Below are 14,332 nucleotides of genomic sequence, written 5' to 3' on the forward strand. Positions count from 1 at the left end.
GGAAATGGGGATTGCTTTGCCATTAGCCCCGGTTGCTCCGCTGTCGGACAATGGCAACTGCAGCAGGAGAGACCAGACTTTGGCCCCATCAAAAATGCAGGCAAAGTATTGGCCATTATACACACACACACTCACAACCACATCATATGGCCATGCAACAACGTTGAATGCCAAATACTGAATTTTTTGGAGCTTAGCTAGTTATACCCTTGCAGGGTATTATAATTTCAGTCAGAAGTTTGCAACGCAGTGAAGGAGACGTTTCCGACCCTATAAAGTATATATATTCTTGATCAGCATCAACAGCCGAGTCGATCTAGCCATGTCCGTCTGTCCGTCTGTCTGTCTGTCCGTCTGTCCGTCTGTCTGTCTGTCCGTCTGTCCGTCTGTCTGTCTGTCTGTTTCTACGCAAACTAGTCCCTCAGTTTTAAAGCTATCTGAATGAAACTTTGCATATAGTCTTCTATATGCTCTCACTGCTATATATGTCGGAACGGGCCGGATCGGACGACTATATCATATAGCTGCCATACAAATGTTTGATAAATTTTTAGAAAAAAAAGTATAACTTGGCTGTTTTTCAATATTTTTGCATCATTTTTGAGATATAGCCATTTTATATTATTCCAGAATTTTGGTAAAAATTTTATGAAAATCGGACGACTATATGATATAGCTGCCATAGGAACGATCGAGAAATTAATAGAAATAAAATTATAGCTTCGTTGTTTTTCAACGCATTTTTATTTACTCTGAGATATACGTTTTTTTTATTATTCTAGAATTTTGGTATAAATTTCATAAAAATCGGACAACTATATCTTATAGCTGCCATAGAAGCGATCGGTAAATGTATAAAATATATAAAGCTGAGAATGTAAAACTGTAACTGTCAAACTGTAAACATAATAAGTATAGGTAAAATGTAATGAAACTCTGTTTTGTGAGTGTTTTCAGCATTTAAATCTATAAAATAAACATCAAAACCAATCTGCAAGGGTATACAAACTTCGGCGTGCCGAAGTTAGCTTCCTTTCTTGTTTTTGATTAAAACACTTTGGTTTGCATTTGAGGGAACGAATATTGGATATAAGCCGAAAGTGGTTAGAAATGCACTTGGCTAACGCGCAAAGTTGATTAAATTTCCAAGTGCCGGGAGTAAATGGGGTTCATTTATGATTTTGGAGCTAATTGGAAACTGGGAATGACCTCATTAGGTGCTTTTATGGATCATCACCTTCTGCTGATTATGTTCCCCTGGTGCTTGCATCCCAGCAATTGATGAATTTGTACTGCAAATCTCAAGAATTAAGGCAAACTTTTGGCTACAACAATAAAACCAAAATTTGTGCAAGACTATATTTTAATATTTTTAATTTCCTGAAAGTGCTCAAATTTGTTTTATGTTATTTTACTTTTCCAAGAGGCGACTCTCTTGACAGCTCTAAAACGAATATAGCTCTCTGGGAGTTGACCCATTAAGCCACTTCTTGATCCAGAGACATTGCTCCCCCCGCACTCGATTTTCTTCAGGGCTTAACCCATTTCTCCCGGCTTTTGTTGCAAATTCCGCGGCATTGTTCGCACTTAATCAAGGTCGCTGCCAGTTAATTAGACTTTCTGCTGTGGGAATCCAACTACTCGCAGACACAATTGCGTTTGCATTGCATCAGCGAGATGGATGGCTGGCAGTGAGCGAGGAGCGTTGGCCAAGTCAACAAATAACTGCACATTATTCAACGGCGACAAACAAAAATTGTAGGTTTTAATTGTCGGACATGAAATAATAAATGCGCAGCATAATAGCATTAATAAAACAATAAACCGAGAGGCGACCATTAAATGCAAGCCCGGCCGCAGAAAGAGATTGTGTCCACTCCTGGCTGCCACTCGATGTGTCTTAATTAGCATAAATGTGCATCGCATCGAGTGCTGGTGGGTTGGTTGTGCAACTCTGGCCAAAAGAGGAGAGCTCCGAGTGGGCCAAAACGAGTGTCATACGTAGGAGCAATTATAGCAGCCATCGGTCAATCAGAATCAGAGCTCCCGTTTCGGTCCAGCTCTCGTGATATATGGAAGTGTTCCCCTCCTATTGGCTCTATCATGCGGGCTCTCACTTCTCCCCACTCGTAATGGCTTTAATTGTTATTGTAATTGGTAGTGCACTCGAATGGTAAATAATTGAGTCATGGGGGTAAAATGATTGAGGTTTGATATGCTGCTAGATTATGTCATTGAAGAGGTTACGAGCGGGAGATGGAATTAAATGAAGCATTTTATATCAATATACGATTCTTCAGACAATTAATGAAATGATTTGCACTCTGTACATGAAAATGGAATATATTGCATTGCTATAAGCTGTTTTTAGTTTTAACAAAGTTTAAATTATTTATTTTCCATATCTTGCTACTTTTGACAGTTTTTGTAATCAGTTTATTTAAGTAATTAATGCACAACACTTACCTAAAAAAGTGCCCATAAATTTATCAATTGAATTACATTTTTTAATCCCTTAAAAATCAAAATTAAACATACAATTTTGTTTGTTTTCTCTCAGCTTTTATTTGTTTTTCTCGCATTCTGTTTTTGCACAGGCAAATATATATGAAGTTCAGAGATATACAGACATGTGGCTATGATGTAATGCTTAGAGCTACATATAATGTATAGATATAGGTGTAATATATAGCATATAGATGCATGTTTATAATATGATACATAGAGTTTTAAAAAAACACTTTGTTAATAGGTTTTCTCTATTTGTTTTTCTGTTTTTGTCTGGGCTTAGTCATAATTCGATAAGAAAACAAGCTTTTTAGGTATCAAAAAACATTTGCAGCGACTGCAAATGGGACATACATAGATTACTTGATAGATATCAGGACTATATATGGTATATTATATCATTATGCATAAGAGTGTTATGTGTCTATGTGTGATATTAGAAAAGGACTTACAAAAACTCTCGGACTTATTGATTATAATATATTATATGTGTATGGTAATAACTTGAAAAACTTCTTGTTTTAATTTTTCTATGTCTGCTTTAAAAATTTTCTTTATCAAATTTTTGTTGTTTTTGTTGTTTCAGTTACCTTTTCTAAATTATAGACGCCTAAAATGTATCACAGATAAATGTGTCAACAGATTGGGACACATTGGCATAACTTAGGCCTATAACAAAGGGATTTAGCTGGAGTTGCACAGAAATCTTGAGAGATTTGAAAGCATATGTAGCAAGAATATGTTTCAGAAATCATTTTAAATTTAATAAAATATTTTAAGATAAGAAAACACAATGTCTAGAGATTTGTGTGATACCCAGAAATCTCTAGAGATTTGAAACCTTCAAAAGTATATCAACAAAATCTATATAAACGAAAATTTCATTGGAAAATTTTCAATATATTAAACGCACATCTTTCTCTACCCTTTTAACACTTTCCAAAATACCTTCAAATCTCTCAAGATATCTGCTATACCCGAATCCTATAACTACTCCTACTAACTATGGGTTTATAGCTGGATCTCTATACTTTTTTTGGGGGGTTTTGCAGATCTCAGTTCTGCCACCAAAGGGCGCTCGTGTTCCAGATCCACGCGCCCGACCCTACTCAACGATGCTGCTGGGGATTCGGGGGCCCAAAGGCCTGCATGCTGTAGTACCGCTCGCTGTCCTCCTTGACCACACTGGTCACGTGGTGGAACTGGCACGGATGCGAAATCTGCGACTTGGGCGGCAGGGGAGCCGGCTTAACGCGCTTCTGCTTCTTCTGCTTCCTGGTTCCAGGCACAGTCAATGCTATATTCTCCGGATCACTGACCAGCCGCTCCACATGCTGCCAGAGTTCGCGGGCCGCATCCGTGGAATCAAAGCTGAAGCCGATCATCTGCTGGTGATTGCTCGACAGGCACATGGTGTGAAAAGAGGGACCCGCAATCCGGTAGTTCGAGAGATTGTCAATGCGATCCGACCAGAGCGAGAAGCAGGAGCCCCTCTCGGCCAGCACGAGGGTTACTCTGGGTATGGCCCTGGCCCGGCAGTTACCCTTATCGTGTAGAATCACTGGGATGCCGGTAAAGACCAGCCGCCAGTCGCCATCCTTGCCAGTGCCCTCGTAGAGATTCGCCAGGGCGCCACTCACATATATCTCGGTGCCCAGGCCGCCGAAAAAGCTCTCCACCTGACCCCGCTCGTAGTCCGACAGATTGGTGTTGCTCGTGGTGTCTGTGCTAATGGTGTCCGCATCGATGTCCGAGGCATTATACGAGAATGTGGTCCCATGGACGCTGCTCCGCTGTGCCGAGGACTGGGAGTGAGCCGACCAGTCGGGGTGCAGAATCAACTCGTCCCGCGGCTCCGAAGAGGAGCCGGTGCCCTCACTGGACTCCGATGGTGGCGCCGAATCGCTGACGGAGCCCAAGCGGCGACGTGTCTGCTGCAGTTGATGCGACATCTGCAAAAAAGAGGGAAAAGGGGGAGCGTGAGTGCGAAATTAGATTTCTGTGGCAAAAGCTTTTCGGCTGCGGTTTCTGCGCTTCGAGTGGAGTTAATGCAATTCTCCTTTGGCATCCGTCGGCACCTCGCCAAAGTTGGCAACCGAAAATGAAAACAATTCAGATTTAAGAGTTGAATAATGCGACCTATGAGGTACCCTGTACTACTGGTAATTTAGATAATAGAAAAAAATGCTTCTAAATAAAGTCTTACGATTTAAAATATAAAATATGCGTTCTATTTACGAATAAGTAATTTTTTTAAAGATATTTAAAGCGAAGGCCGATACAAAATCAATACTTTAAAGTTACGATATTTGTTGAAAAATTTTGTAAGACAAATAATGGAATATAAACCCCAAAAAAATATGTAAGATTTGTCGTACATTTTTGGATAATGAGATAGTTTAACTTTAAAATTGATATGCAAAATAGCATTAACTACAAGTTTACTATATTTTCAATACGAAATTGAGCCCTATAATTTCATCGATATATTGTAATGGAATCTTCCATTTGATACATGTTTGTAAGTGTATTTCTAGCTATTAGTATTATTTTTTCGTAAATTTTAATCTCTACATTTTGTAGTGTTAAATAAAGCAAGAAAACATTCGTATTTGTTCTCTTAAACTTTCCCTTAAACCCTTTGAAAACCCCTTTCCCTCCTTACTTATATACCCTTCCAGAAACTTACTACAGGGTACAAACCATTCCCATTCCCAACACGCGCTTACAGTTTTCAGTTTTTTGGCTTTTCCTTCTCTCGCTCTCTAATTTGTTATTTACTTTGTTTCTCGCTGCTGCAATTGCTGCCAAGCTAAAAACAACCAACAAAAAATATATAGTATATATACAACATTTCCATTGTGGTCGCTCTGCTGGAAATTAAATACAATCAATTTCCGCTCCAGAAACTGCAAATCGTCAACAAACAATAAAATTCGCATATTTATGCTCAACGAGCAATTTGCCAAATTTCATTTACTTAACCAATTCAGAAAAATGTTTAAATAATCATTGACAATGCATGAGTAATTGCTCATTCAAATAATTGGTTAAATATACAATAGATTTATGGAAGTACTTAATGTTTTGAGAGAATTAATTGCTCGGAAGCTTGAAAATAAATATCTTGTGTTTTGATAGGCTTTCTCTTATCTTTGAAGTATTGTTTGGTAAGGAAATTAGGCAATAAACCAATTTGCACTTCAAAACTAAACAAATAATCCTGCTTATATTTTATTTAAATTTAATTTGTCAACTTTTTAGCAGCCTACATTTCCTGCCAGAATAAAAACAAAAATACTTGGAAATAAACTAAAAGCAATTAGGAATTCCTGAACACACACTGTGATACATTTCCAGGCCCACGTGGCTAAATCTCCATATCAAAGAACTCACGTCCCATGCAAATGCCTTGCTAAAAAAAAAACATAAAGTAAAAGTCTAACCAAAAACTACGTGTATTTACAGGCAAAACAAACTTGTCGTGGGAGGACGAGGCAAAATGCAAAGCTAATGAATATAGAGCGTTAAAATTTCGTTAGCTTCTGCAGCTCAAATACCAGAAAAGTTAGTCGAGGCACGTGGACATTGGCACGTTTTAATTAGCGTCGCAAATTGCAGGTCACGGCGTAATTAAATTATTCAAATTGCTAATTTTTCGAAACTTAAGTGCTAAAATGGAAAGTGCTTTAAAGTGGCCAGCAGACAGTCATTTTGCCATAAATAATAATCAACAAATATTTGCTCGAGAAGTGGCCAACAAGGACACGCAGGAAGTGGCTGTGGAAATGTATCTCGCATCCGTCGTGGCACACTTTCAGTCGAGGCCAAAAAACTTCCGTCAACAACTTTGTTTGTTTTGGGGAGAAGAATATTTTCGGGGGGGCCGAAAGAAAATCTAGGACGCTGCAACATTAACACGGTTATCTATAATTTACACGCAACGGGGGAAAATCAGAGGGGGTTTGAGGAGTAGAGGAGCGGAGGAGCTGAGGAGCTGAGGAGCCTCTCCTTAACAGTCGTGATTTCTGACTGCCCGTTGCACATTTATTGTGCCATTACTTTTGTGGCCTGTATATGTCCCCTGCCCATCCCCATTTCCTTCCACAATTCCTATCTTAACATCCGCATCCCTGTCAGGATCCGCATCCCCAAAAGGCAGGCCAGTTTCCTCCCTTGAGTGTTTTTTTACGTGTCCTGCGTTAGCAGGCGAAAAAAGTTTATAGAGACAAGTGGGGCACGAAAAATAGGTGTTTATGAGTTAATACTATAATTTAATTTAAATTTAATAAATATTTTTTATAAAATAATTTGTAAATATTAAATAATTTAGAAATTAAAGCAAGCTATTTAGTTAAATTGTTTTTCAGAGAAGCTTAAATAATAATAAAAGTGACTCTAAAAAGGATTAACATGCTTTTGGAAATCTATTTGTTTAACACTGAATTTTCATTCTTTTTGGTATTATACAATTAATTAAAATTAAGTTTTTATTAGTAATAAATACTGTCATCAATTTGGCAACTATTAATTATATAAATTTCTAATTTCTAATACCGATTACAATAAAAACCACTAAGCCCTTTTATGATTTATGAATTATTAAATTAAATTATTAAATTATTTTTCTACTCAACTCTTTGCTATTATTTTACCCTCTATTGTCTATATATCAACTTGTATATATCTCGCAGCAAAAGATTAATTGCCTCACTTCGCCTTTTGGGGCTCTGGGCTCCAGAAACTTGGCAAATATATTTAGTGCCGAGATTTATGTGGCTTCATTACGAACCCCAGTCCCCCCCCCCACCGAAAGTGCCACCCCCCAAAGGACCCCCACACTCCTCAAGGGAACAGCAGCAGGACATTTTTAGGCGGGGACTCTATGTAAATATGTATATCGAACGCTTTTGGTCAAACAATTAAAAATGTTGTGCCTGTTGGGGCCACTTTTTATTGTCGCCATAGCAGCCGCCTGCCAAATGAATATTTAATGCCGCCTCTAAAGACCACCCACCAAATTGCACCCAATATGGCCTTGAGTATATCGAACGGAGAGCAGAAAACGGCAAGTTCAATGTCAAGTTTGTCCCGTACCATGCGGCGTATGCGTAATATTCGTTGTGCATGCTAGTCCCAAGTACGGTTCGCTTATTTATGGCCTCGTCTTGTGTATTTTAAGCTAATAATCGAGAAAAATCAACAGAGGACAATAAAGAGAAGCAGCCCAAAGGCTTGCTGTTATTTATGGCAATAATGTTTACCCATAAAAAATTTGCCAATTAATTGGAATTTGTGGTGGTGTGTGCCTTTGTTCGTGTGGAGGTTTTAAATATTTATTTTGTGGCAAAATGTAAAAAAAAAATGGTGAATAAATATCGAAGGAAAATACAGTTACCTGACTAATAATAATGTTGAAATGAAATAAAGAGATACAATTTATTTACATGTGAATAAATTAAATGTAACTAAACTGATTTTCCGAGTTTTAATTATTTATTTGCCAATTTAGCCACACAAAATCATTGACATAGCATTCTAATAAATTTATAACCCCAATAAATTCTAGCAAATCTACAAATCATTTTTAAATGTTTAAAGACTTTTATATTGAAATTCGTTGAAAGGACAAAAGCTCCAAAAATCATTTGCAGGTCAAGCGAGAAACACGCTCCTTTTTTTTTCCTTTTTGAGAGCAACTGTCATAAAATTTCCTTTTTCATTTTCTATTTTATTTGTGTCAGTTGACAAATGTTGTGAAATTGACAGCCACAAGAAATGAAACGGAATACAAAACAAGTTGTGTGGGGGTGTAGAAATTTTGAAGGCTTTTGTAGGAAAAAGTTATTTAAAATATGGTTTCAAATATCAATACTTATGTACAGGAACTGACCAGCACGGAAACTAAATAAACATTAAGCTTAAAATCAACAATAATTGATATTTTACGTTTACGTTTACATTTACGTTTAAAGTTAATTACTTTATTTTTATGCTCAAGTGTTTACCTGACCTTTCTACAATTTGAAATTAAACTTAACCTAACGAAAACCCATTAAATTGTATTTATGGGTCTCTAAAAAATCCCACAAAATTGTGTACAGTGCCCCCCAAAGAAGGTCGGAAAATGCACAACCAAATTGCGCTTTGTACTTTTCCATGGGGCAGGTCAGTGTGAGAAAATATGCTGGACATGCCAAGAGGGGGGCTGCGGGAAATCAAACAAATTGCCGGCCATGTACAACAATTGAAACCGTTAGCTTTGTGGGGGAGTTGTGGGCGTGGCAGCCGCTAACAATGCAGAGTTGAAAAAAAAAAAGATATCAACAGATACAGGTTGGGTTTGACTTCTGAGGCCTTTATGTTAATTTCTGATTCAGTTTATAGTTTCATTTTCCCTCCCCAGATCTGCGCTTTATGGAAACGCACTCAAGTGCAACTCAGCGCGGCAAAGGAGGAGGGGAGGAGTGTGGTGGCGGGGGAACCGAACGTGCTGTGATTTAATTTTTTTCCTGTGACTCCAGCGGAATGAGGGAAAAATTCAATTAAAATTCACAAAAGCCTCTCGTCTCGCCTGACCTCTGATTTTATGTATATAGTACATATATATATATTTTTTTTTCTGGTTTTCCTTCTCGGCAAGGACAAGCAATTATCGTGGCAGCGCGTATGTGGATCAAAAACTGCTTCAAGTTAAATTGAATTTGTTATAAAGAAAATAAGAAAAAAAGAAGAAAAATATACTGAAATATCATATGCAGCGCAGAGATCCTCTTCAGCTCAATTTCAAATGCAGACTTAACGCTTAACTTGAGGCTGCCGCAAATCGCGAAATTCCATTTTCTCTCTCCACTAAGCACACAGGCATTAGGGAGGGCAGAAAGATAGGGATATATATCTATATATAGATACATAAATCGGAATTTTAAAACTACAAATATGCAGGATAAACCGATATTATGTGATTTATCGAATCAATTTAATCGGAAAGAAGAGTTAAATAATATTGATAAAAATTCTTACACAATTTTCGATATTTCACGATAGTTAAAATTTCAATCTTTTATAGATTACGATGTTTTCAATATATTCTAAAAAGAATTTTCCTTTAGATTGTCATCCCTAGCGTTCACTCACATGGCAAAGCGAGACATTTTCTCTACCAACTCAATATTTTTTCGCATAAACATGCAAATTTGTCAGTCAAACTCAGGAATTGCCCTCGACGCTGCTGCACTCACTCATCTTTTCAATGAGTAATTTGCATGTAAATATATATACACACACGAACATATATATAGTATTTTTCCTGTTTGCTTTTTAGCATTTGTTCATGAACTTCAACAACAACCAACAAACTGTCATACAAAGCTTTGGCATTGTTCAAGGAAATTTTCGACGGGAGATAGAGGCAAGTTTTGGGTGGGTTTTCGGAAGGGAACAGCAGACGACTATTGCCTGACAAGTGACTGACTAACAAGTTTCGTTTTCCTTGTAAAAAAATACAGGGAAAAATAAATAGTGAATAAAAATTTTAAATTTTGATGAATTGAATTAAAGAAAAATATTGAAATATGCGATTTTTATAACAATATTTGTTGCAATTTTTACATAAACTTTTTTCAATTTTTTAAAGATTAAAAAAATTATGCCTAAGCTTCAAATACTTTAATTTTAATTTAAAAAGGGTTTCCTTGTGGATGTTTCTTTGATTTAGAAATTTAATATTAAAGTAAATTGAAGTTTTTTGTTTCAAAAATTTAATACCTACACAAAGACAATCCACTATTTTTCTTTGCCTGCATTAAAATCTTTCTCTCAAATTTCACTGCGCTTATGGGTTCCACGTTTTGATTTATGACCAAATGGAAATAGCGTACCAAATATTTACATAATATTTCAGTGGAAAAACGCACACACAATTCCATCGTATTTAGCTAAGGAAATATATACGCGACTATATCTATATTCACGAGTCGTGGAATAATTAGATTTTATATGTGGGAAACTGAACAGTACATGAAAGTGAATCGACACGTGTTTCCCTGGCTCAAATAATGCAAAACAAATGCTTTATGACTTCATAAATTTCCATATTGTATATAATGAATCACTGCCATTATGGCCAGTTGTTCATTTAGGTGACTAAAAAGCAATAAATTCATTAAAAATATCACCGCTTGAGTGGGCGGACACTTGAACGAGAAATATGGGTAAACTATAATTGAAAGGAGTTGCAAAAAAAGTTAGATAAAGGTAAAGTATGGGGTTAGGTAAGCCGATTAAGCTGATTTCTGGGAATTCAAAGGGGATTTGTTTTGAATTTTATTTTTTTAATTATCTAGAGGGGCTTATTATACACAACTTAATAATAATTAATAAGGTTTTAGGGTGGGTTATTTATTTTTATAATTAAATAATTACAAATATTATTTCTCCTAGCTGCACCTTGAAATATTCCAAATAAGTCATTTTGAATTAATTTATTTTTGAAGGTTTTCAAACGTAATTTAATTATGAATGCCTTTTTAAATTTATTTCTAAATTATTCGCCTATTAAAAATATTATATTTTATTATTTTACATTTACTTTTAAAATGTAGCAGACATTCTCTTTAACTTAATTTATTTTCTTGTTCATTTTTGAATGCAATTTAAAGTCACTTGTGCCTAAAAACGTCATGACTTCAGGAGAGTTCTTAGCCATTTTTTGAATAATTATTTTTCAACAATACAACTCCTGCTCCTATAGGATGTGTCAAGTCATTCCTGTAGAAGAGAAGAAGCCCCTGCAGAATATATTTATATATTTGCCAACTTCACTCAATTTCTGGCATGACTTGCTGATACTTCTGGCTGCTGGTCGCTGCTGCCAATATTGCCAATGTGGCTGATGGGCCATGGCAACAAGCTGTTGCTGCGCTGCCATGAGTTGGCAAAAACGGGATTGGAGTTGGAATAAAGCAATATTGAAATTGCTCTTGGCAAACACTTAATTGAAAAGGACCAATTGAGGAGGCTACGACGACGAGAAGAACCCAATGAGCTTCTAGGCCAACCTACCATATAAATGTGGGAAATTGTCTGGAATAACTACATATATAGTATAAAGCATGAATAAATATCGGGGTATATATGTAAGCAGATACTCGAGGTTCATTTAAATCAAATTCCCACAGGCAACGGCATCAATTATGTGAAGCAGCAGCAGCAACAAGTGGTTACCTTTTCCCCCTTCCTCTTTTGTGGAGCATACTGGAAAATTGCCTCCGGTGCTGCATTTTTTTTATGTCCCTGCTACCTCTCTACACAATTTACATTTTTTGCCAACTTTGGCATGCAATGGGCGTGATTAACAACTTCCCTTTTTGGCCCCGACCAGGGATTTTGCCTTCATTCACTTGGTTAGGCATTGAAATTGACACTTTCGAGGCAAAATGTGGCTAAAACGATAATTAATACCGGCAAATCTCAAAGTAAACAAGAAAGGAAGCTAACTTCGGCACGCCGAAGTTTGTATACCCTTGCAGATATCATTTCATTACATTTTACCTATACTTATTATGTTTACAGTTTGACAGTTACAGTTTTACATTCCCAGCCTTACATTTTCTCTACATCTACCGATCGTTTCTATGGCAGCTATTTGATATAGTTGTCCGATTTTTATGAAATTAATAACAAAATTCTAAAATAATAAAATAAGCTTATATCTCAGAGTAGATGAAAATGCGTTGAAAAACAACGAAGTTATATTTTTTTTCCTATTAATTTCCCGATCGTTCCTATGGCAGCTATAAGATATAGTCGTCCGATTTTCGTGAAATTTTTACCAAAATTTAGAAATAATATAGAATGGCCATATCTAAATAATGGTGCAAAAATGTTGAAAAACATCCAAGTTATAATTTTTTTTCTAAAAATTTATCGATCATTTGTATGGCAGCTGAGTATATAGAAGACTATGTGCAAAGTTTCATTCAGATAGCTTTAAAACTGAGGGACTAGTTTGCGTAGAAACGGACAGGTGGACAGACGGACAGACGGACAGACGGACATGGCTAGATCGACTCGGCTGTTGATGCTGATCAAGAATATATATACTTTATAGGGTCGGAAAAGTCTCCTTCACTGCGTTGCAAACTTCTGACTGAAATTATAATACCCTGCAAGGGTATAAAAAACACCGAAATTAGATTTTTTCTTGCAGTTCCCCGATCGTTCCTATGGCAGCTATAAGATATAGTCGCCCGATTTTCATAAAATTAAATACGAATTTCTAAAATAATAAAAAATGGCTATATCTCCAAGAAGATAAAAATACGTTGAAAAACAACGAAGTTATAAATTTTTTTCTGTTAATTGCCCGATTGTTCCTATGGCAGCTATAAGATATAGTCGCCCGATTTTCATAAAATTAAATACGAAATTCTGAAATAATAAAAAATGGCTATATCTCAAAGAAGATAAAAATACGTTGAAAAACAACGAAGTTATAAATTTTTTTCTGTTAATTGCCCTATTGTTCCTATGGCAGCTATAAGATATAGTCGCCCGATTTTCATAAAATTAAATACGAAATTCTGAAATAATAAAAAATGGCTATATCTCAAAGAAGATAAAAATACGTTGAAAAAAAACGAAGTTATAATTTTTTTTCTGTTAATTGCCTGATTGTTCCTATGGCAGCTATATGATATAGTCGTCCGATTTTCATAAAATTTATATAGAAATTCTGAAATAATATAAATTGGCCATATCTCAAAAATGGTGCAAAAATGTTAAAAAACAGCCAAGTTATAATATTTTTTCCAAAAATGTATCGAACATTTGTATGGCAGCTATATGATATAGTCGTCCGATCCGGCCCGTTCCGACATATATAGCAGTGAGAGTATATAGAAGACTATATGCAAAGTTTCATTCAGATAGCTTTAAAACTGAGGGACTAGTTTGCGTAGAAACGGACAGACGGACGGACAGACGGACAGACGGACAGACGGACGGACAGACGGACAGACGGACAGACGGACAGACGGACAGACGGACATGGCCAGATCGACTCAGCTGTTGATTCTGATCAAGAATATATATACTTTATAGGGTCGGAAAGGTCTCCTTCACTGCGTTGCAAACTTCTGACTGAAATTATAATACCCTGCAAGGGTATAAAAAGAGACGCGTAATGGAAATATTGATTGGACAAAGAGATTGTTATGAAAGTCTTTGGCTGCTAACGTGGAAACTTAAATCTAAGATTACATCATGGTTAAGTGGAAGGAAACACAGTCACTTGCGGGGCTTTTCTTTGATTGAGAAATCATTGAGACAAATCAAAGTTTTATTAGATATTTTAAATAATATTTCTAGCAGTGTGCATTTTTACATATGCAAACCTGAAACTTTCCATTTCATTTATTCTGTTGCCATGTGTCATTGTTCTACCCGGAGATGCGTAACCGCGTCTTGGTTTCATTGATAAAGATTCTTTATTCAAATCTATTCAAGCGTGTCTCATGACGCAGCAAATTTTTATATAAATAAATAACTAAATGCTGGCCACGATTCTTATCAACAAAAACAATACATCAGGGAGTGTATTTTACAGAGAGGAAAATGAGTTTGGAGAGAGATGGAATCGAGAATCAAGAACGTTGCAGCGGCAGCTTTATAAAGAAGACTAAGACTGGAACTAGTATAGTTTAAAGGTAAAGACTAATAAATGCCTATTAATATAATATTTAAAATATTAATTAATATTATTTATTATAAATTTAATCAGTTTAAGAATGGAAATTTAGAGGGAAAAGGTTTAAGATGACTT

General features: G+C 36.1%; 1 protein-coding gene across 2 annotated transcripts in view; it reads right to left on the minus strand.

Annotated features, from left to right (window-relative positions):
* Positions 1-2,540: 2,540 nt before the first annotated feature.
* Positions 2,541-14,332, minus strand: part of MESR3 (misexpression suppressor of ras 3) — a 54,842-nt gene continuing 43,050 nt past the window's right edge. For both annotated transcript variants that reach the window (XM_070286748.1, XM_017161060.3), the window contains exon 4: positions 2,541-4,460. In XM_070286748.1, coding sequence (XP_070142849.1) covers positions 3,618-4,460 — 843 coding nt within the window. In that variant the 3' untranslated portion in view covers positions 2,541-3,617. The remainder of the gene's footprint in view (positions 4,461-14,332) is intronic.

The sequence above is a fragment of the Drosophila kikkawai genome, chromosome 2L (assembly GCF_030179895.1).
Source record: "Drosophila kikkawai strain 14028-0561.14 chromosome 2L, DkikHiC1v2, whole genome shotgun sequence".
Classification (NCBI taxonomy): Eukaryota; Metazoa; Arthropoda; class Insecta; order Diptera; family Drosophilidae; genus Drosophila; species Drosophila kikkawai.